The following is a 25,354-nucleotide window of genomic DNA, read 5'->3' as shown; positions in this document are numbered from 1 at the left end:
AAAACTCTTACTGTGAAACGTACAACCCGGAAGTGCATGCCGTTCTATTTTCCCGGGTGTTCTACATTCACGCCTGCTTCCGGAGTGCAATCGAAAGTTGATCAAATCATCTCAAGTCTTGCGATATTTTGTCGATTTATTTTAATTTATTGAATATCACTCAGATATTCACATTAATAACACACAGCAAGCTCAGATTCCGTGGCTAACTTGAAAGCTAACGCTAATATCGATCATATCGTCGTAAGACGCATCCTGGTCGTTTGAGGTCAAACCCCCAAACTGCTGGAGTCTCTCCAGACCTCCTCATGTCGTTCAGCGCGGTCCAAGCGGCTCTATCAGGGCTGAGGTCATGCCAGGAGGACATCGGGACCAGTATGGACATGGTGATAGATGTGGCCATGGACCTGGTGGAGTCCAACGGTGAGTAAAGCAAGCGATAAAGGTCCCTATACGTGTTGTCCGTTTTGTTTGGTGATGTCTAAGGTGTAAGTCGATAAATCTCGTTTCAGAGACGGAGCACAGCAGCAGCTTGGGGACGCTCCAGGCCAAGATCCTGGAGTATGCCGAGCTGGACCGAGAGATCAACTGCTTCTCGAACATCGTAGAGCAGTTCAACTCGGAGGTGAGTCTGACACACACACACACGCACGCACACACACACACACACACACACACACACACACACACACACACACACACACACACACACACACACACACACACACACACACACACACATCTGTCTGAGGGAAACTGTCCAAACCTTAGAGCGCTATCCTCAGACAGGTGTCTGACGAGCTGCACACACACCTGTCTGAGGGGTTAGTGCTGTTATAGCTTAATTACGACTTTGTACACCATGTTAAGTCATGACTTGTGCGCACAATTGTAAATGAAGTAATATTTCTCAACAAATCATCGATTACATTTCCTAATCTTATACACATTGTGAACTCGGTGGAAAAGAGTGTTTCTTAGAGAAAGAGAGATTGACCGTGTTTTCCTCAGGTCAGCCAACAGTCGCCTGAGGCCTTGTTCAGCCTGTCAGATCGGGTGAAGGAGCAGTTTGACGCCAAGATGGCCTCCTTGTCCGACGCAGAGCTGCACAACCATCAGAAGGTGGTGGCCTTCAAAGAGGGGGTGGGCAGCGCTCTCCAGCCAGGTGAGGAGCACAGAGGAGCATGCGGGGTGCTACATTTGTGATGTGGTTTGTTCAGGGCTCACAGACATGGTGGTCGGTTATTGGGAGGAACATGGTTATTTCTTAACACTGAAGAAACCTAAGTTTGATCCCAGCTGATTTTTGTCCATCGTAAGATGAGTTCCCGATTATCACTGGGGATGGAAATGACCAAAGGTGATACTCAACAGTCAGCGTATGTGAATCATGATATTATTTATTATACATTATATTATTAATTAATAATATTAAGATGTCTTGTTTTCATATTTCATTTCATTGTGATCAGTTGGATCAATTCAAATAGTTGTGCTATCATAAACTCATTTATAATTTAATGTCTGATGTAATGGTTGTAATGTACATTTGTTCACCCTTTCGTTGTTGCTTCTTCAGAGAATGGAGAGGCAGAAGACAACCAGGATGAGGACATCGCTTTGACACAGAGATACGTCAACTTCACCTGCCCGCTCACACAGGTGAGTTCCAGTCTCAAGCGTCTCTTGAAATCACTCAGGCAAATTCTCCAATGCATGGAAACTTGCCAGTTTCAAAAGCATACTGTATGTATTTGGTTGGGTGTAGTTTTACATTAAAAAAAAGAAAACTTCTCTCAAAGGAAACCTATACATGCATATACAACAAATAAGAAATGTATTATTGACTGCCAGTTAGTCTGAGGACTGTATATGTATTTTTAAGGAGCTGAGAACCTAAAATATAGAAAGAAACAACAGACAATTAACTGTTTTTAATGTTTGTCAACCAGTGCTTTGACCTTCCTGTTTTGCAGGGGGATATGGAGAATCCCATGAAGAACAAAGTGTGTAACCACTACTACGACGAGGGGGCTATCCTGGCCATGATCAAAGCAAGGCACAAGCAGCACAAGAAATTCCGGTACACACACACACACACACACACACACACACACACACACACACACACACACACACACACACACACACACACACACACACACACACACACACACACAAAGTAAATTGCAGGTTTGCGACCAAATCGAAGTGGTGTACAAACCTCCAATGACATTGTTGCCTGTAATTGGTCGACCGTACAACATGAGTTTGTGTCTGTTGACCCCGTGCAGCTGTCCGGTGGTGGGCTGCGAGAACATCAACGTGACCCAGGCAGACCTGGTCCCGGACCTGTTACTCAAGAGGAGGATCCAGAAGAGAAACGCCAGCCAGGTGTAGCGGAACCCGTCTGTTGGACAAGCAAAGTAATAAAGTTATATTTTTTATATGTGTTGGTTGTTAATGTACACTGTCCATTTATTACAGAACTGCGTTACTTAATTTGATATAGTTGGGAGCAGTGTTTGTAATAACGCCGTTTAAAAGAACGGCGTTAGGTAACGCCGTTGTTTGTTTGTTTGTTTTTTCAGTAACGGGGTAATCTAACTAATTACTATTTCCATCGTTGCAACGCCGTTACAGTTACTGTACGTTGAATGCGGTGCGTTTCTATGAATTGATTGAATAAACTGCGTAATCCAAACCCACCCCTGGCTGCAAACACAAACTGCTAGTGAGGAGACCGGGTGGGTTAACAACGAGATAAGCGATTATGATTGGCTAAGGCAGAGTCATGTTTCATGGTATCCAATCGGAGCCAGTGTTTTTACACACAAGCCAGGACACATGTGCCACACACAGGCAAACGCACACACCAAACAGATTCGATGAAGCAGCAGAAATGGCGAGTCCGGAGCAATCCGATGAAAAGTTGGCATTTTCTGTAGTATTCAGCAGATGTTCCACAGCCTTTGCAACTAAGCAAATTAAAATTCAGTTGGAAGTATATCAGGGCCTTGAATGGGCAGTTCAACCATTTAACACATTAAGGCCAAGTGAAAACTGCTCAGAAAAATCCAAATTCTTTGACATATAGCAACTTTCTTTTTTTACAGTAACGCAAATAGTTACTTTCCCTGGTAACTAGTTACTTTTATTATAGAGTAATTCACTTACTAACTCAGTTACTTCTTTGGAACAAGTAGTGAGTAACTATAACTAATTAATTTTTTAAAGTAACGTTCCCAACACTGGTTGGGAGTAGTGATTCCACGTCTAGTAGTTATCATGTCACCGTGCAGTACCCTTGGTGAACCACTGGGAGGCGTTCTTTGAATTTGAATGTTTCTTGTCCCTTTGAATAAAAGCCTGTAGAAAAAGGGTTGGAAAAGCTGATGGTAGTGGAAGTTCAATTGATTTCAGTGTTGGATTATACAGTGGATTATACAGCTCCCTTTAACGCAAACCAAAGTGGCCTATCATTATGTTGTCAAATTCACATTTGGGCCTAAGAGGTTTCATTAAACCCCTTGTGATTTTCCACCTGTAGCCCCACTGAAGTCTTGTGAGATTTGATCTGAGAATGCGAAGGAGCTGCAGGATTTCACAACATTGTATATACAAACATCCCTTTCCAGAAAGTCGCAGCTAAAGAAACTTAAGCTGCCATTTTATTTTTAAAGTGCACTCAAGACTCTTGGACAAACCTGCTCAGCCATGCAGATTTAATTGTTAATTTAATTTGTGAAATTAGCCATGTAATTCATTCTCTTGTTGATTGCCTTGAGTTAATGGAAAAAAAGGTTCATCTCCTGTCTAACACCCTTTTATACAGTATATGTTTTTATACAGACGTTATTGTGGTCCATGCATTAACAAGTTTTTAATGAATGTTAACATGTTTCCTTTTGAATGAAGACATCCTTACAGACCCTAATAAATTGGGTTGCAAAATGTTAAAATTACATAACTCTGCTAAATCTCCTTCCACTACCTGTTTTTACCCCCAAAATATGGCCCTTATTTTCCCTGTTTACTTTTACAAAGAGGTGAACAAACTAATATTGTTTCACAACAGAGGGAATTAACTCTGACGTGTAAATCTCCCTTTCTGCTTCCCCCTAATCAAAGGGTTTTGTTGGACCACAAAATAATTTCAGATCAAACTAGGTGAAGCTAATCTTTTAATAACATTACATCAGACATTTCTCTGTTTAGAAATGCGATTTGAAAGTGGAACAATACTAGGCCTGATGTAATATGTTCTTAATGTGTGTGTGTGTGTGTGTGTGTGTGTGTGTGTGTGTGTGTGTGTGTGTGTGTGTGCGCTTGCTGAAAGTGCACCTTGATGGTGAGAGAACCAACCGACACGTCAAACAATGCTTAGTCACTCATTCCTGCAGCACCGGTCGCTCTGTGTTCGAGCCAGGCCACTAACCTAATCAAATCGTTCTCCCGGCTGCCGCTTTTCAGCCGCGTCACTCACTCGTAACAGCTGTCTCGTTAGGTGGATAATACGACAAACAGGTACGGGGGCGTGACGCCCGCGCCCTCATCTGGGCTACATAACATGTCGCGGGTTGAGGCATTAGGCCTGGACACGTTGCGTTTGGCTGCCTATCGGCAACTTTAACTCCCTTTAGAGCGGCGGTCGAGATCCCGTGCTTGATCTTACCCTCTGAAAGGGGCTGGCGTGACCCAAACGTAAGGGGTACATTGAGCTGTGAGGTCGGCCTAGCTCAGGTGGTAGAACGTGTTGACTTGTAACGGGAAGGTTGCTAGTTCGATCCCCGGCTCCTCCTAGTGGAGTGTTGAGGTGTCCTTTAAGCAAGAGTTGAGGGGTTCCCCCTCACCCTAACTGCTCCAGTCCTGATGAGCTGGCTGCCGCCTTGCGCGTTGAACCCCACCGTAGGCGTGTGAACGTGTGTATGATCCGTTGTAAGTCGCTTTAGATAAAAGTGTCAGCTAAATGCTTATGCAATTTGGTTGCAGTACTGCGGTTGTATGAAGATTTCTTTATGTCATGGAAGCGCTGAGGTCGACACGTGGGGTCTTATTGTCCTCACACCAGGAGAACTGTACGGTGAGCTCATATCTGTTCGTCGTGCTGTGCTAGGCTTTACGTGTGCGTGTTCTTTTGTCTCAAATGAATCAAAAGAAATGTCATTTTCAGCAAAGTGTCAGAACTTCGACCCCATGCTGTTACTGCTGTTGCAAACCAACTGCGCTGATGAAGAACAAAAAGCTGATCTTTATTCACAGCTGCGACTTCATGACCTGAGGGCACAGGTGGAGAGGGGAAGAGAAGTTTAAAAAAGTTTAGTTCAACTTAACTTTACTAAATGTGTAAGTGATGTTTTTTTGCAGATATTGAATCTCTCTTGGTAGTGTAAGCCTCTCACCTACAGACACTGGTGCACTGGTTAATTTACTTGTAATTGTTCTTAAAACAGCCAAAGTCGAGGTTGCATGATTATCAACATTATCATCAGGGAAGACATCAATTACTTGCAAATTAGACATAATCATTAAGACAGGAAAGCATGATTATGAGTCATTCTTTTTTTCTGGCAGTTCATCATCTGCTTTTATTTTGCACTGTTATTATAATAAATATAAGTTGTTGAGCTTGATCTTGATGCAATATTTGGTGTCAAAATTCATGCAATTTTGGGATGCAAGCTATTCTCCAACTTGTTGCTCAGCCGTATACACCAATCACTGAGCGATTCGTACATTACTGTTCTCTGTATACTAGACCTCATCGTCTGATTATCATGTTTGGTTTAGTTCTACCACCTCCTCACCCCGCCCCCACCAGCACCACCACCGCCGGCACCTCCACCACCCCTCCTTAACCAAGTTATCGTCCTTCTCTCCCCCTGTTCCTGCTCTTCCACTCCCTGATTCCTCTGGCCTCCCTCACTTTAATGACCCACTCTTTACGGCCTTGGAATGCTTTCATAGATAACACGGCCGGGTGGAGTGTGTTTTGACCTCGGTGTTTGTGTGTGTGTTTTTTTTAAGGACGTGTGTGTGTGTGGGGACGTGTGTGTGTGTGTGGGGATGTGTTTGTGGGAGATTGTGTGTGTGTTTGATCTTGTGTGAGATTGCGTGTGTGTTTGTTGTTCTCACGTGTGTCTGTGTGTCTGTGAGTGTGTGTGTGTGTTTGTGCGAAAGTTTGTGTGTGTTGGTTTGAGATTGTTTTTGTGAGAGAGAGTGTGTTTGTGTGTGTGTTTGTGGGGACGGGTTGTTGTGTTATGCAGGCTAAATGCCCGGCAGGAGCGTTGTGTGCTCGGGCTGAAAGGCCTGATGCGTTTCGGAGCACGGATAAAACCCCGACCATCAATCCTTTCTGAAGCAATCAGGCTTCCAAACAAAAAGCATGTTTCCCTCGAACAAATTCCACCTCTCCGTGAAACAGAGGTTTTACTTTTAGTCTTGTTTCCTTTCGCCCCGCCACCACAAAACATTTGTTTGATTTGCCACTCAAGTCCAGTCAACATCAAATGCGTAAGGTGCTTTTCTCTAAGTAATGTGCTTTGCTGGTCCCAAGGTTGAACAACAACCCTTTGTTACCCGACGTATGTCCCCCATACTTTTTCAAATTCCTCAGTTTGTTTGAAATCTTTTGAATTCATTAATTTCTTCTTCCTTTCATTTCCCTTCATTTTATTTCCCTTCTGGCTTCTCTGATCTGCAGTTTTCTCAGCTCTCAGGTTTAGTGCTCAGAGTTGTCTTGATGGATTCTACCACCTCAGGAAAACTTACCGTACCACTCTCCCCCCATCTCCCTCTTCTACCCCCTCTCTCCCCCCCCTCCCGTCTGCACCCAACAGGGTACTCCTGTTGAGTATCCCCTGACCCCTACCTTTGGTGGCTGAACCCACTTATGTTACACACACACACACACACATTGTGAACCCTCTCTGGTAGCAGGAGTGCAGAGAAGTTACTGATCATCCTCCCACCTTTCGGGAGGGAAGACTTGGGTTACACACACACACACACACACACACACACACACACACACACACACACACACACACACACACACACACACACACACACACACAGACACACACAGACAAAGGACGACGGCCTATTTATTATTTAGTTTGCTGACTGAGGAACAGCGCTCGTGTCAGGTGTGTGTAAGATAACTAGGCAGCGCCTGCTGTGACGTTGTGTTGCTCATAAGTCACTGCGAGTCCTTCGGGGTTTTTGTTGTTGTTTTGGTTGCCACACTGTAGTAGAATATGTTTGTCATTCAAACGACACAGTATGCAGCGTCACAATTCCCAGCATATGGATGATTCACCCAGATTGTGTGTTTTGCGATCTTTCAGTTTGGTCGTAGATGCGCAGTAACAGTTTGTTTCTGTGTGCTCAGTAAAAGTGCATTGTGACTTTTATTTGTCCACTATGCAGGTCTTTTAATATGTTGGCTTGGTTAAGGCTGTATAGGGAGAAGGCCATGCTCCTTTTTTACGACCCAAAACATGGGAGTTTCATGGTGGTACCGCCCAAAAAATAGTTTAGCGGAGAAATTCAAGATTGCCACCCTGCCAAGAATCTCCCTTGTTAAAACACATCCCTGCTCACAGAATGAGCGCTGAAGTTGGAAGATATTAAAATCATCATTCAGCAGGGTAGACCCATACACACGACCACCGCAAGTCCCCAGCTGTATGCGTGTCTCTTCAGGAAACCACTCAATGCCCCTGTGTGGTAAACCGATTCCTACCTCCCCAAAACATTTATGCTTTAATATGGACCAACCACCAACATAATTCCTTTCACCTCAAGGTGTGTGTGTGTGTGTGTGTGTGTGTGTGTGTGTGTGTGTGTGTGCGCATTTTTGTGTGTGTGTGTGTGTGTGTGTGTGTGTGTGTGTGTGTGTGTGTGTGTGTGTGTGTGACTGTCTGTGAGAGGAAATATTTGTATGCCATGTTTTCCAATAAAGGCAGCACACTGGGGTCGGTTCTCAAATCACTCGGCCATCGGTTCATCCCCCCCCCACATTTACCAGTGTAAATATCTGCAACTATGTCATAAGGTAAAGAATACACTAAATGTATATTAAACAATGTATAATAAGTAATAACATTTGAAATACCCATAACAATAATAAATATGAATCAATCATAGATTGATTACATTCATATGCTGACCTTTGTTGTGCTATATAACTAGTTTGGTAAACCTAACAGGCGAGTTATACACATAACTCATAGCCACATGGTTACTCTCACAAATCCGACTTTAGATTAATATCTAAAGTCTGCTAGCAGACACGCTTAAATCTGGGTGAACAGGTGGGGATCCATAAGCCTGGCGTCATTGGCGCCAGCAGCAGTAAACTGTACCACAGTATCTTGAGTCAACGCCGTGCAGACCGCCCACTGTAGTCATACACCTCCCTCTGAAAGCCTCGTCCATTCGTGCAAATGAGGATTTATTCAGTAGGATCTCGAAAAAGTTTCGAGACACTCAGAATTTTGACTTTAACATAGTACTACTGCTGGATCCCAGCAGATGGTATGGTCCTCGTTGTATACCTGAACATCAACAGTGTATTGGCTCTGTGGAGGAACGAACGCGTACACATGGCGCTTCCGCTGGGACACTCTTTGTGATCAGAGCCTGTTTGGAAGGCTTCTGTTTAGTTTACAATGCGACCTCAAAGCCAGTGTGTGCGGTCGGAGGAGAGGCAGTCCCTGGTTGCCATGGCTGGTGCATTACCAAGGAGCTGCTGTTTAGCGCACACACACACACACACACACACACACACACACACACACACACACACACACACACACACACACACACACACACACACACACACACCGGGTGGGTTGCCACGGTGAACATGAATGCGCATTCATGGTCCTTTCCTAAAACACTATTAGTCAGGCATTATGTGACATTCCTGAACTCATGTGTGAATGTGTGTGTGTGTGTGCATGCGCAACCTTGCAAAATGATTACCTCAGTCGTCCTGTGGGGTCTTTAATCGGGGAGAAGCCTTAGGTTGGAGACCTGTAAACATTGCGAGGTCACATCGATCTTTATCCAGTTGCCCTGGCAACCGCGCCAGCTGACAAGAAAACTATAGATTGGAAGAAAATCCCTCAATGACTGAATGAGTGAATGGTTTTCAGTTGACGAAAGAAATGCGTGAGAACGTGAGGTGTTTGCATCGTGCCCATTAATTATCACTTGTTGACTATTGGAGAGGCGATATACTCGTAGTACACCCTGTCCGCCAGCTGACGTAAACTCTGAGAAAGCTGTGTTACCACATGGAGGAATGTTAAGCCTGGGACAAACAGACGTTCACACACGGGGCGGGGTGGAGTGGTTAGACTGGCAACCAGAGGGTTGCTAGTTCGATCCCCGGCTCCTCCTAGCCGAGTGTCGAGGTTGTCCCCTGAGCAAGACACCTCACACCTAACTGCTCCTGACGAGCTGGCCGTCACCCTGCATGGCTGACTCCGCCGTCGGTGTGTGAATATGTGTATGAATTGTGAATGAAGGGGTGAATGTTAGGCAATAATGGTAAAGCGCTTTGAGGGGCCACTCGTTACAAAAAGCACACACACACACACACACGACAGGCACACGCTCAAGAGGCCAGCTCCCTCACATACCGCTAACACTTAAGAGTCGTGTGCTCGGTGCACGGCGATCCGGCAATCAGCTCATACCTTCACACAATGCGGCTCTAAAAATCCACATAATCTCTCGCAACTCTTGCAAACTTTGAATGAACCCCGGTCCACATAATGCCTTCGTTTCAGTCGGGGAAGTTAGGTGTGTTACAAGACTTTCCAGAACTTTCCCTGCGCAGGCCTGTCAGAGAGGTGCTGGCTTCCCCTTTGTGACGGTTTTATTTGACAGGTTTTCTCAGGTGGCTTCTTTTTCTTTTTCTCTCCCAGGAGATTTTGTACACTGCTCGTTTACTTCTATTGTCTGTTGGGTCTATTCTTCTTTATCGTTCCTTTAAGTCAGGCCTGTTTGTATGACCATAGACGAACGATGATGTTAAATTCATTAATGTCTGCCTGTGTAGATAGGACTTGAGTTTTGCAAACATGGGGTCCATGAATCAAGTGATCCATCTTAAAAATATCAATTTTCCCTCTGCAATTAATTGTCTTAGCGCAATGACGCTGACTGCATTGTATAAAAGTGATTTTGATGCTGACTGCATTGTATAAAACCTGCTTTGTATTTTGGATCAAACTGTGCTAGTTTTTAGTTTTTAATAGGATTTTCCTTCGGGCTGAAGTACCTGCTGCAGTCTGGAAGGATGAATAATTAAATTGCATAAGTGTTGGTTGACAACTGATAGATTTGGTTTTATTACAACCATTCCCATTGGTACCAAAAGCCGGTGCTTGGTAATGAAGGCGGCTGAGCCTAACCCTGTTCAAACCCGCTGACCCTGATAGAAGCGGTTCATTCCTCGCGTATAGATACGTCTCAGTGTTATTAATACACAACGTTACATAAAGTGTCCAGCCTGTTGCAGAGATAAGATAAATAAGATAAGATAAGTGAAGATACAGCAGTGCTGGTATCCGGGCGGGGCAATAAAAGCAGACCAATCGTGAAGTATTTCTGCTTCATTCACAAATAAGGAGAGGGCTAACAATGGAACCGAAAATCTTCTACTTTGTTATACATGTTCCAGCATGAACCTTTACTCTTTGACTTCCTGTCAGACACAGTCTTTGTCTCTTGACGTTCCTTTTAAAGGGTGATATTATGCAACCAGGTGTGAGTGTCAAGCCTTTTCTGTGTTTTAGTGACATCACAAGTGGGCTTGTCCACTTAGAGATATGATAGGTGGATCCGTCTACCGGCCTACCCAGTAGGCCGCTTGTCTGCTTATCTAACCATCATACATCTAACTGGAAGCTTTCACCTGATAATTGAAGGGCATATCTCCTCATCGTAATTAATGTTTACTGTAAAACTGGGTACCAAGATAAGTCGATCTTCGTTTCACGACCATACAATACAATTCAACAAAAATGTTTATCGTGTTTGAGTATTGTACTGTCGGGTTGTATTTCACAATACCATGCAAACAATATTGAAGTATTGCCCTGGCCTTATAAACGAGGAGTCAATACTCCTCTCTGGTTTTACAAGTTGCCTGTTTCTATAACTCCCGATCATGAAGCCAAACCCGCTAAAATCACATCCTGGAACATCATTGTTAAGAAGTGTAACCAACCGCACCAGTTTACAGTTTATTCTGGCTCTAATCCCTGTTACTTCTCCCTTTAGTTACAGGCATCTCTCCGTGACAGCAAGCCGCTTGCTAAAGATATTAACGTCGGCCTAAAATTAGCATCATCTTAGCGGATGCTAACTCTGTACAGTACACAGTAAACCGGCTCTTTTTGAGTGCGCTCGCTTGCATGTCAAGGGGTGTTCCCTTGCAGAGTGTCGTGGTCTAAAAGAGAAACCTGTATCAAACCAGTTCTACTTTGATTCGTGTCACTGGGCCTGAGCTCTGCTTTGTCCTCGCCCCGGAACTGTCCCTTGCGTTCGCGGCCGGGTACATTTTCTTCTTCTTCTTCTTCTTCTTCTTCTTCTTCTCCTTCTTCTTCTCCTTCTTCTTCTTATTTTTTGTCTCGCTGTTTGAATAGCCATTAAAATAATCCCCTGAGCCTTTGTGAGATCGGGAGAGGGAGAGGAAAAGGGGGTGACAAAAAAGTCAGCTCTGAAAGAATGTCTATTCAATTCCTTTTTAAAAAAGATCTCTGTGACAGCGCGTAGAGAGGAGAAGGAGAGGGAGCGAGAGATCTGTTGTCATGGGTCCGGTCTCGCCGTGTGATCTCCGCGGGCGGGGGGGGGGGGGGGGTTTACAGGCGCTGGGATGCGCGGGCTGACCGGTGATGGTAATGCGCGTCACATCGATGATGCCCGGGCGAGAGGAGGGGTTGGTAAAGGGGTCAGCCTTACCTCGACTCGTGTCGCACATCTCGGCTGTATCGCCGAGACGCGCTCGCCTCCCCGCCCGCCAGGCATCGCGGTCTTGAGGACAATGCACTCGGAGGAAAGATTAACTTTCCCGGCTTTGAATTGTTGGGTCTGACTTAACTCTTTTGTCTGACTTTATCTCTGAACGTTTGATTTCTTCTTCCCCGCTCCCCGACCCCGTCGTCTCCCTCGCTCGCTGTCTCTGTGTTGTGTGCGTGCGTCTCTTGTGCTGTGTGCGTGCGTCTCTGTGTTGTTTGCCTACGTCTCTGTGAGTCGCTCACCGCTCCGGGCTACATGGTCGTTCTGCTAATTGGGAATGGAATAAAGCAAAGACCCGAGTACTTTGCCTCTTTCCACAGACATCACTTTTTACACTTTTATCTCATGTACCCGAAGGGTTTCCCCAAATCTTCCAGTGGCCAACTGTTCCCTCAAACCAACAACGGAGGAAGAAAAGGAACACAAAAGTCTTGACTGTGCCCCCCCCCCTCTCTCCCTCCCTCTCTCCCTGCCTCTTCTCTTCTCCCCCTCCCTCCCTCCGCATTCCTCTCCGCCGCCTTATTCTTCTTCCTGCCATTCAAATAAGTGTTGGTGAGAGCCTCCTTGCATACCGATGGCCCGTTAAGCACTCCTAATTGAACTTGAGGATTCTTAATGTGCCATCCTTCAACCACCCAGCGCCCCTACGTGCCCGGGCCTCCCCTCGCTCCGGGCTGGACCCTGTCCCTTCCCCCCCCCCCCCCCCCCCCCCCCCCCCCCCCCCCCCCCCCCCCCCCTGCCTCCAGCCCCTCTCGTTCAAACAGCTCTCCTCTCCTCGAGCTCTGGGAAGAAAGCAGATCAAAAGTGAAAGGGGAGAATTGTAATGCACGGGGCATGAAGTCTGACTCTTGGTTACAACAACTCAGTGTGTGTGTGTCTGTGTGTGTGTGTGTGTGTGTGTGTGTGTGTGTCATTGTTTGTCTGTGTTTTCGCATCTCTGTTTGAGTTTGTTTGTTTGTTGGAGAGTGTGTGTCTCTTTTGTGAGACTGTGAGTCTGTGTTTTAGCATCTGTGTGTGTGAGTGTATGTATGTTTGTTTGTGTGTGTGTGTTAGAGTCGGTGTCATTGTGTGTCTGTGTGTTAGCGTCTCTGTTTGAGTGTGTGTTTCATTGTGAGTCTGTTTTAGCATCTCTGTGTGAGTTGGTGTGTGTGTTTGTGTTTCATTGAGTCTTTGTTTTAGCATCTCTTGGTGAGTCTGTGTTTTAGCATCTCTGATAGTGTATGAGTGTATGTGTGTGTGTGTGTGTTAGAGTGTGTGTCATTGTGAGTCTGTGTTTTAGCATCTCTGTGATAGTGTATGAGTGTTTGTGTGTGTATGTTAGAGTGTGTGTCATTGTGAGTCTGTGTTTTAGCATCTCTGCGATAGTGTATGGGTGTGTGTGTGTTAGAGTGTTTGTCATTATGAGTCTGTGTTTTAGCATCTCTGTGTAAGTGTATGTGTGTGTGTGTGTTAGAATGTGTGTCACTGTGACTCTGGCACACATGTTTGTATGTGTGTATATGTGTGTGTTTGAGCAGGTGTGCATCTGTGTGTACACCGGTCTGCGTGAGCTTGTGTGTGTGTGTGTGTGAGCGTCTGTGTGTGTGTGTGTGTGTGTGTGTGTGTGTGTGTGTGTGTGTGTTTGTGTAAGCCGGTGTTGCTCGCTTGTTCTGTGTCCGAGGCCGAGAGAGCCAACAACAAACGACCACGCACACTAACCACGGTGAAGGAGCGCCCGGGCTCTGGTCACACAGGAAGACCCCCAGTGCTACGGTGCAGCGACGGGGGGGTCACCGGCCGGAGCCCCACCTCGCCCCCCCGCTGCCTCTGGTGGATTACCAGGGCTGCAGGGTCTGACACGAGGGGGTGTGTGTGTGTGTGTGTGTGTGTGTGTGTGTGTGTGTGTGTGTGTGTGTGTGTGTGTGTGTGTGTGTGTGTGTGTGTGTGTGTGTGTGTGTGTGGAGAGTGGGGGGGTTGGATTTCAAGGGCGGAATCTAAAAATGTGACGGCACTCGCCCCGCTAGTCATGACGGCCTCGGCGGGCCGTAGACATCATTAATGAATGGACTGAAAGGGGGAGGGCGTGTGGGGTGGTGTGTTGTCTTTGTGTGTGTTTGTAGCGTCTGGTTAATTTATGGGTTGTGTTTTTTTTTTGGGGGGGGGGGGGTTCTGGCCCGCTCCGACTACCTCTCTGATTTTTAATGACCGGGCTTTCAATGGGCGAATGTTAAAAAAAACAAGCCCCCCCCCGGAGCCCCAGACGGAGTGGGTTAACCCTGCCGGGCAGAGGAGTAAGACGTAGACGAGACCGGGAGCGAAGGCCTGAATTATTCATCAGATGGCCTGTTGTGGGGAGAAATGCCAAGCATCTATTTGTTTGTCTTTTTTGTTCTGTGTTTGTCTGTGTGTGTGTGTGTGTGTGTGTGTGTGTGTGTGATGATTAGAAGTCAGGTATGATGTTGGAAGAAAGAAAAAGTAAGATCGGTATTGGTGATTTGTTTATTTTGGGTTGGTTCTTTCAAACCATCCCCTCTTGTCCGCAGAAAGCCGTTTTGGCGATCTTCCCGTGGCTGCTGTTATGCTCAATATAAACCTTGAGCCAAAGTAAGAAACACCAAAACCCAGGATAACAAACTACTGTACAAACAATCAACCAAATCTTCTCACTAACAACCCACTCCTTGCTTGTTCCGTTATTAAAATCAAGGCCTCAAAGCCGGTGGGATATCCTGGAAATGAATGGGAGGTGAGATAAGGCCAAGTTGTTTAGTGACCGGGGAGCAACGATTTCCTCGCATTCCTTCTCGGTTTGGACGCGGATGAGCACGGCGCGAACATGAAATGGCGTTCGCATCGGGGGGGGAGCCGGGCAGGAAGGACGTAGCACACAGAAGAATGGCCTTCAATCAATGACACTCACAGTACAATGGCCGGTAGGAAAACATTGAACAAAAACAACAATTTTGAACTCATTTATTGTTGTCGTTCAATAGAACGATGGCTGATAGAACTCAGGATCTTGGGGGAGACGGCACACAGAGCCTGGTGGTTTCAGAGGAAGTGGATGGAGCTTTGTCCTCAGTGTATTCCTACCATGGCCAGCGTCACACGGTGTTGATTTGACACCTCTACCGACACACAATAATCAAAAGTCTGATTGTGGGGCTAGTTTTAGTTAGCCACTTTAAAAGAAAAGTGAGGTAATTCAATTGAAGCGATCTGTCGATCAAACCTTGCGTCTGAAGTGCAACATGGACCCATTAAAGATTCCAATGGTGCCCCTTCGTAGCCCTCTCCTTAGCCCTCTCGTTAGCCCCTCTCGTTAGCCCTCTCCTTAGCCCCCTCGTAGCCCTCTTGTTATCCCCCGTTAGCCCTCTCCTTAGCCCTCTCCTTAGCCCTCTCCTTAGCCCTCTCCTTAGCCCTCTCCTTAGCCCTCTCCTTAGCCCTCTCCTTAGCCCTCTCATTAGCCCTCTCCTTAGCCCTCTCCTTAGCCCTCTCATTAGCCCCCCATGTTAGCCCTCTCATTAGCCCCCGTTGTTAGCCCTCTCATTAGCCCCCCCTGTTAGCCCTCTCCTTAGCCCTCTCGTAGCCCTCTCCTTAGCCCCCTCGTTAGCCCTCTTACGAGAGGGCTAATGTTAGCCCTTTCGTAGCCCTCTCCTTAGCCCCCTCGTTAGCCCTCTTACGAGAGGGCTAATGTTAGCCCTTTTGTAGCCCTCTCGTTAACCCCCTCGTTAGCCCTCTCGTAGCCCTCTCGTAGCCCTCTCGTTAGCCCTCTCGTTAGCCCCCCTGTTAGCCCTCTCGTTAGCCCTCTCGTAGCTCCCTCATAGCCCTCTCGTAGCCCTCTCATTAGCCCCCTCGTAGCCCTCTCGTTAGCCCTCTCGTAAGCCCTCTCGTAGCCCTCTCGTTAGCCGCCCCCGTAAGCCATCTCGTTATCCTGTTAGCCCTCTCGTTATCCCCGTTAGCCCTCTCCTTAGCCCCCTCGTAGCCCTCTCGTTAGCCGCCCCCGTTAGCCCTCTCGTAGCCCTCTCGTTATCCTCCGTTAGCCCTCTCGTTATCCCCCGTTAGCCCTCTCCTTAGCCCCCTCGTTATCCCCCGTTAGCCCTCTCCTTAGCCCTCTCGTTATCCCCCGTTAGCCCTCTCCTTAACCCCCTCGTAGCCCTCTTATTAGCCCCCCTGTTAGTCCCCTCCTTAGCCTTCCTTAGCCCCCTCAGGGCCCGGGGCCAGCAGGCCAGCTGTCCTCCCAGCGAGGGCCCTGCACTTCACACTGATCTCCAGCCTTTGAAGCATGCTGATTCATCGGAGGACAGTCCGCCTCCCACTGCGCTCACCCCCCACTACACACTTTGTCCTCACACACATTGTACCCCTTGCCCCCCAGCCCTTGCCCCTAACCTTCAGAGACTCAGCAGGGGGTATATACCTCGACTATATGAAAGCAGAACGAACAAAAAAAGGGCAGGTATACACAGGGATTACCCAGCGGTTGGAGATCAAAGAACAGAACGGGGAGAAGGAGCGAGAGAGAGAGCAAATGTGACTCCTTATTTGAGACACAAAGGGTATTTGAGCAGGGTCCCCCAGTTGTACAGGTTTAAAGTAACACGATGAAGGCCTGTTTCTATCAAACCCTCCCAGGGCTGTCAAGCTGTCTTTTTCACAGAGGATGTGGAAAGGTGTGATTTGAACGTGATGTCGTTGTCAATTAAATGTTCCTGTCGAAAACTCTTCATGGAAAGCAGTGAAGGCCTCGGTAAGTTAGTGAAAGATCTGGAACAAAAAAGCAAAACGATTCCTCCTGTGTATTGGTAGTCGGTTAAAGGTATGTCTGACACAAACTGTTTTGTGTCTGTCTGTGTCTATTATGTCTCTGTGCGTGTTTGGCTTGTGCATGGTTGTGTGTGAGCGTTGTAATAAATTTTGATAATTAGTCTCATAATTATAAAGCAATAAACTGTCATGCACATTGAAAGGCGTAGGAGGGGGGAGGGTGGGGGGGATGTCTACCCTCAGAATAGCACCGCAATTATATCGGGAACGAAGCACTTAGCAGAGGCTAAGCCTGGCATAACACCGAAAAACAATTACCTGCAGCACATATATCCCTCCATGTTTGTTTTCCAAAACAAGGTCCAAACTCTTATGTCCTAAATCCACCATAGATTTTTTTGTTGTTGTCTTTTTCTCCTTTTCTATTTTATAGCACAGCTGCCTTCGAAACAGGAAATGAACATCGAACAAGAACAGGCCTCATTCGACGACGACGTGCCGCGTTGAGGAAGAAGAAGACCTCTTTCAGTCCCCCACCTCGGACCCTCCATGTCACAACACGGTCACCTGATTGGCTTCTCGATTGCGACCACTTCTTTTCCTCCCTCTGGTTATTGCTGCCACAGCTCCGTCTAGACGGGGCAATCTCGGCCTCTTTAACCGCTGGTGCACAATTTCCCATCTGGCGGTTCCCCGTGTCCCATTGACGCTCCGTCAATGGGTGACCGCTGAGTACGGGCAAATTGGGTTTGCCTCCGACGGTCTGGATGCAAACCTCGTTATCAGTGGTTCGACTCTTCACCTGCAGGGCTCTGGCCGTGGATGGCCTGATGCACAAGCACACATGCGTGCACACGAATACGCACACACACATGCACACACACACAGACAGGCACAAGTGCTGCCGCCCGCTAATTTGTCTTCACTCTCTCTCTAACATACTGTGTATCCTCACACACACACACACACACACACACACACACACACACACACACACAGTCTCCACTGTTGCACCACCAAAAATGTCCATGTCTATGATTTGAGCCGGCGGCATATTCAGCTTGGAGCCGGCGCAACACCTGACTCCATGATGGACCTGCAATGCATGATGGGCCACTGTAAACGGGAGTGGTGACAACAAGCCCCCCCACGGCCAGATGGCTGTGGCGTTGTGTGTGACTGGTGCGATCAAATGGTTTAATGGTATGATGGTGCACGTGGAAGTCTCCAGTCTGGGGAGATTGTCCCAGTATGGTGCTCGCTCCGTCAGTTATCTGTGTGTGTATGTGCATGTGTGTTTATGTATGTGTGTGTGTTTGCGCGTGTGTGTGTGTTCATACGCATGTGTGTGTGTGTATGTGTTCCCTTGTGTGTTTGTTGATATTTCTGCGACGCAAGGACCATCACTCCCAGTCAGAGCTGTGGGTTGATATTTGTGCTATGCAGGGGTCATCATTCCCAGTCAGAACAGTTATTCCCCCCTGGGCTAAAGCACTGACAAGTGACCAGTGAGTAATCGTCGTCCTTATCGAGATCTACAAGCGGCAATGTTTGGCTGGTACGTCCTATGACAGCACGGTGGAGAGAACATTATCATTATCGGACTGGGAGCAGAGCTGAATGAACAATGGGCCCTAAAGGCACCACTGTCACTCCTGCATGCAAGATATTTTGCAGCCACCAGACCAGTTCATGGCAAGGACTTATCTTCCTCTTATTTTGGGACATTATCTTCCGTACTTCCTTTTCGATCTTTAATTATTACTTAAACTGTCAAGAGGTTCATGGTGTGTGTGTTGGATTCTGTGTTACACTTCCCTTCTCGAACGTGGCTGCTTCTGTTATTGTGTTTACTGCTGTTATCTGTGTGTTTCAGAGCTAATGGTGTCACACACTAACTAAATCTTAAAGTATGGAGGAATAGGGTATACTATAGGCTGAAATGGATAGCTTCATTTATCTTCCTCACAAAACCATCAATGACCCGAACAATGAAAACAACACGGAATAAACTGAAAGATGATTTCCCTCTAGGTGCGACTGCAAAAAGAAAAGAAAATGTGGATATTAAAAGGTTCCTGAAGGGTGAACTGCAAAAACTATTCTCCAAAAGCTATAATTTTGCCTAGCGTTCACCTGGGTGTGATGTGTTTTCGGTAATTATTGGAAGAGAGGGTTCTACTGACCCTTAGGCTAAGAGGACTATTAAATGTGAACATGCAGGAAAAATTGTGTTATACTAATGGTCTTTAATGGAGCTCCTTTATAAGTCTCTGAGATGATAAAAGTTATGCGTGTCGGTGTGCATGTATTTATTTTTCCATTTTTTTCCATATTTAAAGGACTTCTTGCCTATGTTAACATTTTCTGGGATACTAACATAAAAAGCATTGGCTTGAAGAGCCATCCTGAGATAAAAGGATTAAGATTGGCATAAACAAAGTAATACTTTGATAACATTTAGCATATAACCTAGATATTTGAATACTAGTCCCAAATGTCAGCCTACCAGTCGTTCATGCATAACTTCAGGCCTTCATTCATCCATTTAGCCATCCTATCAAACAAGGCCAGTTTGTTTTGCTAGTTTGTTTAGCCACTTCCTTGTTCTCTGCCTCTGGTTGCATAAACCAGACAGTTCTGGATGACTGGACAGGACCAATGTAAACAGGAACTCCTGAATCCATTTCAGAGCCCTCTTCTAATGAAAATTATGTTCTTGAAATACATATTTTTGCATTGTTTTTCTTATTTTGTATTAATATAATGAACTATAATATCCCAGTTGTACTTGATCCAATTATTTTGTTCAGCTGTTTTTTTAGCTCATAGCTTATTCTTACAAAACAAATGCATTCAAGGACGACAAAAACAAAAGGCAGATGTTCTCTGGGAAGGACAGCAATGGTGATTGGCTTTTTTAATATTTTTCATGCTGATCACTTGTCGGCAGGCCAAAGAAAGTGTCCTTAACTTCGATAAACAACGAGCTGCCCTCTTCCACTGGATTGGAAGTCTGATGGCCAAGCATACAGAAAAGTAAACAAACCAATAGTTCCCTCTGAAAGGCAAACAGCTAACTTCAGAACAATTATTAACCACATGTTGGTCACTTTCACAACCATAGACACAACCACATCCATGTCAACCATAGGTTGACATGGAATTACAGTTCATTGAGTTGACAATGAACAGCGGACCACTGTACAAAGCATTGTTATTACAATAGTTTAATTTCATCATTAATTTAAATGATGCTCACCTTCATATGAAATACAACTTTCCAAACATCAGACAAAAACAGAATTCACTTGAGTGGCGGTTGAAAACTTGATAATTCAAACCTAAACCTATAGTTCGGATGCTATAATTTGGCAGCATTACAAGAGCATCTTTTTTTTGTTCAATTAGGCCTACTTCAATCTGTGAACATGGGAAAATAAAATACACTCATCTAGGCCTACTGCACTCAAGTCTATAAATGAAGCCACCGCTGAGCAAATGGTTATTCTTATTGGGTTTAAAATGTAGACACCTGAAAACTGAAGACTGAGTATTCAACACGATTCATCTGCACATTGCTTATCTTCCAAACACACTTTTCCCCCTACAGCCACGCATGAATGCATCTGTGTCTCGGGCTTTAGGCAAAACTCTGTTTGGATCAGAAGAGTCCCATCAAAGCTTCTCTCAGTGGGGCCCAGAGATGGTATTTGAGTAACAAGTGGCACAAAATAAATATGTTTGCTGATAGAAACCCTTTGGGCTGGTTTTCCTTCAAATACCATCATACCTGACAAAGATAGCTACACGACCGGCAGTTCTCCAGAGAACCTTAAATGCCTCTTTGCCGTTTGTTTCACAGATTCTCCTGCTATGTGGAGACCACTTTCCCAGCTCGGATAACAATCTCTGGACACGCCTATGTTAGATCATAGAATATTCTCCTTCTTCCTGTGTGGCTGATGCTATCTGCTAATTAATTTTGCAGAAGACCTCGCCATGGTGTCTGTGGGTAAGAAACGTGCCTGTAGATTAACATTTACATTTAGGGCATTTATCAGACGCTTTAATCCAAAGTGTCTTACAATATGTACATAAAAGTAGATAGATAGCTTTGTATATAGCTTTGGGGGATGTCTTGTACCCATTAAGTATAAAGAGTTGGAAAAATGACACATCGTAGACCAGTGACTTCTCTTTTAGTTGTGTATCTGTTGGAAAATAAATGAAACAATACCTTGCCGCAGCAGAATGTAGCGTCCTTGGTACACTCTGTACTGTGCTCTCTAGCTTACCACTGAGGACATTTGTTCAACATTAATTGTACATAGTTTCAAACTAGTGAGACGGTGATACAAAAATATAAACACATTATAGCTAATTGAGTAGGGGAAAATGAGTGTCTGCTGACGTATTTAAGGTAGGACTTAAGAAAACTAGTGACACATCTGCATGGATTGTGGTTTTGCTTGCATCGTGAACCAAAAGGGACCGAACACAACTGAAAGTGTAAAGATACATCGAGACAGAAGCACCAGCAGGATACTAATCTACTCAATGCTAACCCAGCAGTCCTACTATGCCATAACGTAATTTATTATGGGGGGGGGCACAGTCCCTGGACCGGATACCAAGAACTGCCTTCTTTCCTGTTTACAAAGAAAACCCATGCATGTGGATGTAGCTGCAGTGCAATTCAACTGTCCTGATTTTAAACTTTTACAGACACTTTTGTGCAGTTTAATACTGTTGGCTAAGTTTGTGTTCGCTGTTAATAATATTATAATAATTAATAATTTATTGGCAACTGCACACTTACAGATAGCCACCTCCCGCTACGTGATTGGTCGAAACAGTAGCAAAAGTAATCAAATCCCCACCGTTCAAACCAGTTGAGTTTGTCTGCCAACAGACTTTAGAAATTAATCTAGTCAGATTTGTGCGGATCGCGAGACCCCCTTATGCGTGTGAACGTATTATCCCCATCTATTGACAGCATTATAGTGTTTATATGCAAATACTAATTTGCCAGTGTTGAATGTGTCATAAACATGCAGCTCACACAGACACGCACACTCACTCACACATGCGCACGCACACTTCTGATCATCGTAGCAGACTACAGAGAATGGAACAAATGCAAATTTGGCTGTCAGGCCCTCTATTCGGTTAGACTGCTAATGGTTCTACCACAGGGTGGGTCCGGGGAGAAAAACGTACCTGCAGGGAAATACAATACAAAACAACGCAGCCTCAACTTTGCTTCTTGTCGGGGCCCATTCCATGTTGTTGTTTCTCTTCTTTTACCTTTTCAAAAGGTTTCGAGGGCTTGTACGAATACAAAGTGCATGTTTACCCAAGGAACAATACGTATTACTGCATTAGCAGAATATGAACGTGGAGGATAATGAAAGCAGAACATCAACCACCATTGTTCTCAACAGGGTTATCTCCACAGCAAAGACACGAACAAGTTATAGGATTCAGACACCTTCAGGGAGTTCAGTTTACTCAAATATTTACATGCAGGAATTCGGTAATGTCAGTCGATTTTAACTAGTGATCATGAGTTTACAAAAGAGTCGATGAGTGTATAAGCAGCTGTTTTTGTGAAGTGGTGAGGTCAATGATGTTAAATCAAAAGACACATTAAAAAACATTGGTATTGGCCTGCTTTGGTTTCAACATTTACATTTTTAATAAAACTTCAGAAGGATGCTGATAGCTCTTCATATAGTTGGTGGGTTTCCTACTGATCGCTTCATGGAACGAATAGTTATGGTGTGATTAGTTACCCTATTTAAAAATGACAGTGGTGGTCCTTTGATTGGTCAATTATCAACAGTGGACCAAAAATAAACAAAAAGTCTTATTTAAAATATATATATTTATTCCCGTTTTACTATCATACAAAGTATATTTTCTTCAGAAATGATTAAACAACACAAATTGATTAACGTCCACCCCACCCTGCGGTTGTGAACTGTATCCATAGGATAAAAATCGGAGTGGATTATCGTCCTTGTTTTGAATAAAGCCACACAAAAAGGGTTTCTTTTAATCCATACACAGCACTTATTGTCTTTATCTGGACATTCGGGTCTCCGGTTCCTGAGTTTGATTGCCTAAGACCCCATCAAGACCTCATAAAATCCACACTTTCCCGGGGTCATTCTCAAAAGAAAGTGTCCACAGGTGTCCATTTCTTGAGTGGGCAGCTCAACTAAGCCCCCCACCCATAGACCAACGACTCCCTAAACTAAAATGTCATCTCATCATATACTCCACCGTCCATCACTGCACATCACTTTTGCCCAACCAACGACCCACCAATCAATCAAAACGATCATCCTTGATCTCGTTCGTGGCATTTAGGTGTCCAGCCAGCTCCTGCACCACCTCCTCCTTCCCGATCTGATCGTTCCTCCTCTTCTCCATGATCACGTCCTCCAGGCTCTGAAACTCCAGCACATGTCGGTCCTTCGGGGAGAACATCAACGTCAACCTGTACGGCTGTTTCCCGATGCGGATCTCCCCACCCATTTTGAACTCGCGCTTCCCGTAGCGGCACCACGCGGCGAAGCACTCTGCGTTGCGCCAGCACAGCTCCCGGTCCCGCGCCCCCACATGATCCCGCGCGTTTCTCAGCACCACCTCGAGCGGCAGCGCGCGGTACCGATATAGGTCGTTCACTATGCGGCCCGGCCTGCCCTGGCTCGCGTCCGTCAGGAAGCTGTCCTTGACCTCCGTGCGGTGCAGGTGAACCACCCGGAAGTCGCCGACGTACACCGCCCAGTGTGGGTACTGGCCGGCGGAGACGAACTCCAACAGGTCCCCCGGTCTGCACTTGTTCAACAGGCTTTCAGGCGAGTGTGTTGCTGTGTTGTTGGTCTCCGTTGTGTTCCTCTGGTACACACACTCGTCACGGTAGTGCACCGAGCACGCCAGCTCGTTGTGGGGGTTGAACGGCGGGTCCTCCTGGCTGGGAGGCCGGCTGGTGTTCGGTACATCCAGGGGGTCCTCGTGGTCGTCGTCGTCGTTGGAGAAGATGTAGGACACCCCGATCCGCGGTCCCACCTCGTCCCCCCCGGCGGGGTCCAGCCCGTTGGGGTCCGAGGTTGGGACTTCATCGTAGGTTAAGTGTGTCAGTTTTTCCACCTGGTTCCCCATAAGACTTGAAAAAATGAATAATTTAAATTAAGAAAGAAGCGTTGGTGGTGCGGGGAAGACCGTCACCAGAGCCACCTGATCCGGGTGGAGGTCAGGTGTGCGCCGGAGAGAAGGGGACGTGCTCCGGGCATAGTTCACGACGTCTCCACCGAGCTGAGGTGCCAGTAATCCATGAGCAGTCAAGTCGTGCAAGTTGGTAAAGTTGGGTTTACCTCCAAATGTCCAAGTATGTAGTAGTGTTTCCCTAAATAAATAAACAAACACTGTTAACATTTGAATGAACAAGTAACCCGGTCGCCATATTGCCGTGTCAACACACCGTCACGCCCGACCTTCGTTATCCCTGAGGCCGGTGCTTCTCAACAAGGCACCTGTTGACTTGGCTCCTCATCCGAGTTCAATTCCCGCAACCGAAGTCCTGTTGCTGCGATTATTCCGTCTCCCCTCTCAATTCCATCTCTTCTAAGATCCGCGATGGGTTATGTGAGACGTGTGTGTGTGTGGCTTGTTGGCTGTTGGCTGTGTTTCCCTGTTTCTGCTGAACCGGACGCCCGGGTCTGATTATGAGCTTCTCTCCGCGCGTCTTGCGGCGATAGTACTCACCCGAGGTTCCCAGACGGGGAGGTGCGCCACTTAAAGCGGCAGTGCTGCGTGCGCCTCATCCAAATATGGACACATGCGCGTCGTGGTTTCGTTGGGCTGGTAATGTTTACGAGCATGCATTAGTTTGTAATAACAACTGCTTCCACACTTAAAAAAAGGATGAATCCTCAATATGTCAATAAACTCCCAAAGCATGCATAATGCTCGTGTAATGCACCTGTTCTGAACATTTCACAGATCTTCAATAGTAGGGTAAATTCACTTAGGGTAAATTCACTTCCTGTTTCTGTATTTCAAACGTCAGCTTTACCTTTGTCTGTAGCAGCACCTGCAGGGTGTACGCATATTTACCTGACTTGTGTCTATGCTGGTGCGCTAAATCTAAATCAATAGACCCATAATTAATGGGAGCTGCACCTGTGTTCATCCTACTGTGAAAAGGGTCTATTCAAATAGGGCTTGAATATCAGAATGCATCATGACATTTACATTTACATTCAGAATATTTAGCAGACGCTTTTATCGACTTACAATAAGTACATTTTGTCCGAGACAAACAATATATCACCCTCGGTGCAGTAAGGGTGTTCATATAAATAAGTGCCAAGCACTAACAGTTGTTAGGTTAACACATTCCTCGTATACAACGAAGATAGCTAGGATAAGAAACTACACAATTATAAGTACACTTACTTTTTAAGTAGCAGGACGTACAACATACAATTAGTGTGTACATTAAGTGCCAGGACGTACAACATACAATAAGTGTGTACATTGAGTGCCAGGACGTACA

The 25,354-nt window shown here is 45.9% G+C and overlaps 2 protein-coding genes across 3 annotated transcripts; one reads left to right on the top strand and one right to left on the bottom strand.

The window, feature by feature from the left end:
* Window positions 1-57: 57 nt before the first annotated feature.
* nsmce2 (NSE2 (MMS21) homolog, SMC5-SMC6 complex SUMO ligase) lies at window positions 58-19,514 on the top strand. 2 transcript variants are annotated; one of them, XM_079739170.1, is made up of 7 exons: window positions 58-423; window positions 513-625; window positions 1,012-1,165; window positions 1,580-1,662; window positions 1,977-2,083; window positions 2,295-2,426; window positions 17,224-19,514. In XM_079739170.1, exons 1-6 carry the CDS (start codon window positions 309-311, stop codon window positions 2,398-2,400), a joined length of 678 nt encoding a protein of 225 aa, XP_079595296.1. In that variant the 5' UTR covers window positions 58-308; the 3' UTR covers window positions 2,401-2,426; window positions 17,224-19,514. The 2 variants fall into 2 exon arrangements, with proteins under 2 accessions (XP_079595296.1, XP_079595295.1); XM_079739169.1 differs by having other exon boundaries at window positions 17,219-19,514.
* Window positions 19,515-22,132: 2,618 nt separating this feature from the next.
* Window positions 22,133-24,684, bottom strand: lratd2b (LRAT domain containing 2b). The gene is made up of 2 exons (XM_079738330.1): window positions 24,291-24,684; window positions 22,133-24,202 (listed from the first exon to the last, which is right to left on the bottom strand). Exon 2 carries the CDS (start codon window positions 23,956-23,958, stop codon window positions 23,122-23,124), a length of 837 nt encoding a protein of 278 aa, XP_079594456.1. The 5' UTR covers window positions 23,959-24,202; window positions 24,291-24,684; the 3' UTR covers window positions 22,133-23,121.
* Window positions 24,685-25,354: the final 670 nt, after the last annotated feature.

This window comes from Pollachius pollachius, assembly GCF_949987615.1.
Source record: "Pollachius pollachius genome assembly, chromosome: 1".
NCBI lineage: Eukaryota > Metazoa > Chordata > Actinopteri > Gadiformes > Gadidae > Pollachius > Pollachius pollachius.
The sequence above is the reverse complement of the archived record's forward strand: the minus strand, read 5'-3'. Positions and strand labels throughout refer to the sequence as shown.

What these genes read in the sequence shown, in the direction of transcription:
- nsmce2 (XM_079739170.1), top strand. Translation starts at nt 309, where the DNA reads ATGTCGTTCAGCGCGGTCCAAGCGGCTCTATCAGGGCTGAGGTCATGC. An exon ending in TAGAGCAGTTCAACTCGGAG is followed by an intron (nt 626 to 1,011) that starts GTGAGTCTGACA and finishes TGTTTTCCTCAG; the next exon opens with GTCAGCCAACAGTCGCCTGA. An exon ending in GGGCAGCGCTCTCCAGCCAG is followed by an intron (nt 1,166 to 1,579) that starts GTGAGGAGCACA and finishes TTGCTTCTTCAG; the next exon opens with AGAATGGAGAGGCAGAAGAC.
- lratd2b (XM_079738330.1), bottom strand. Translation starts at nt 23,958, where the DNA reads ATGGGGAACCAGGTGGAAAAACTGACACACTTAACCTACGATGAAGTC.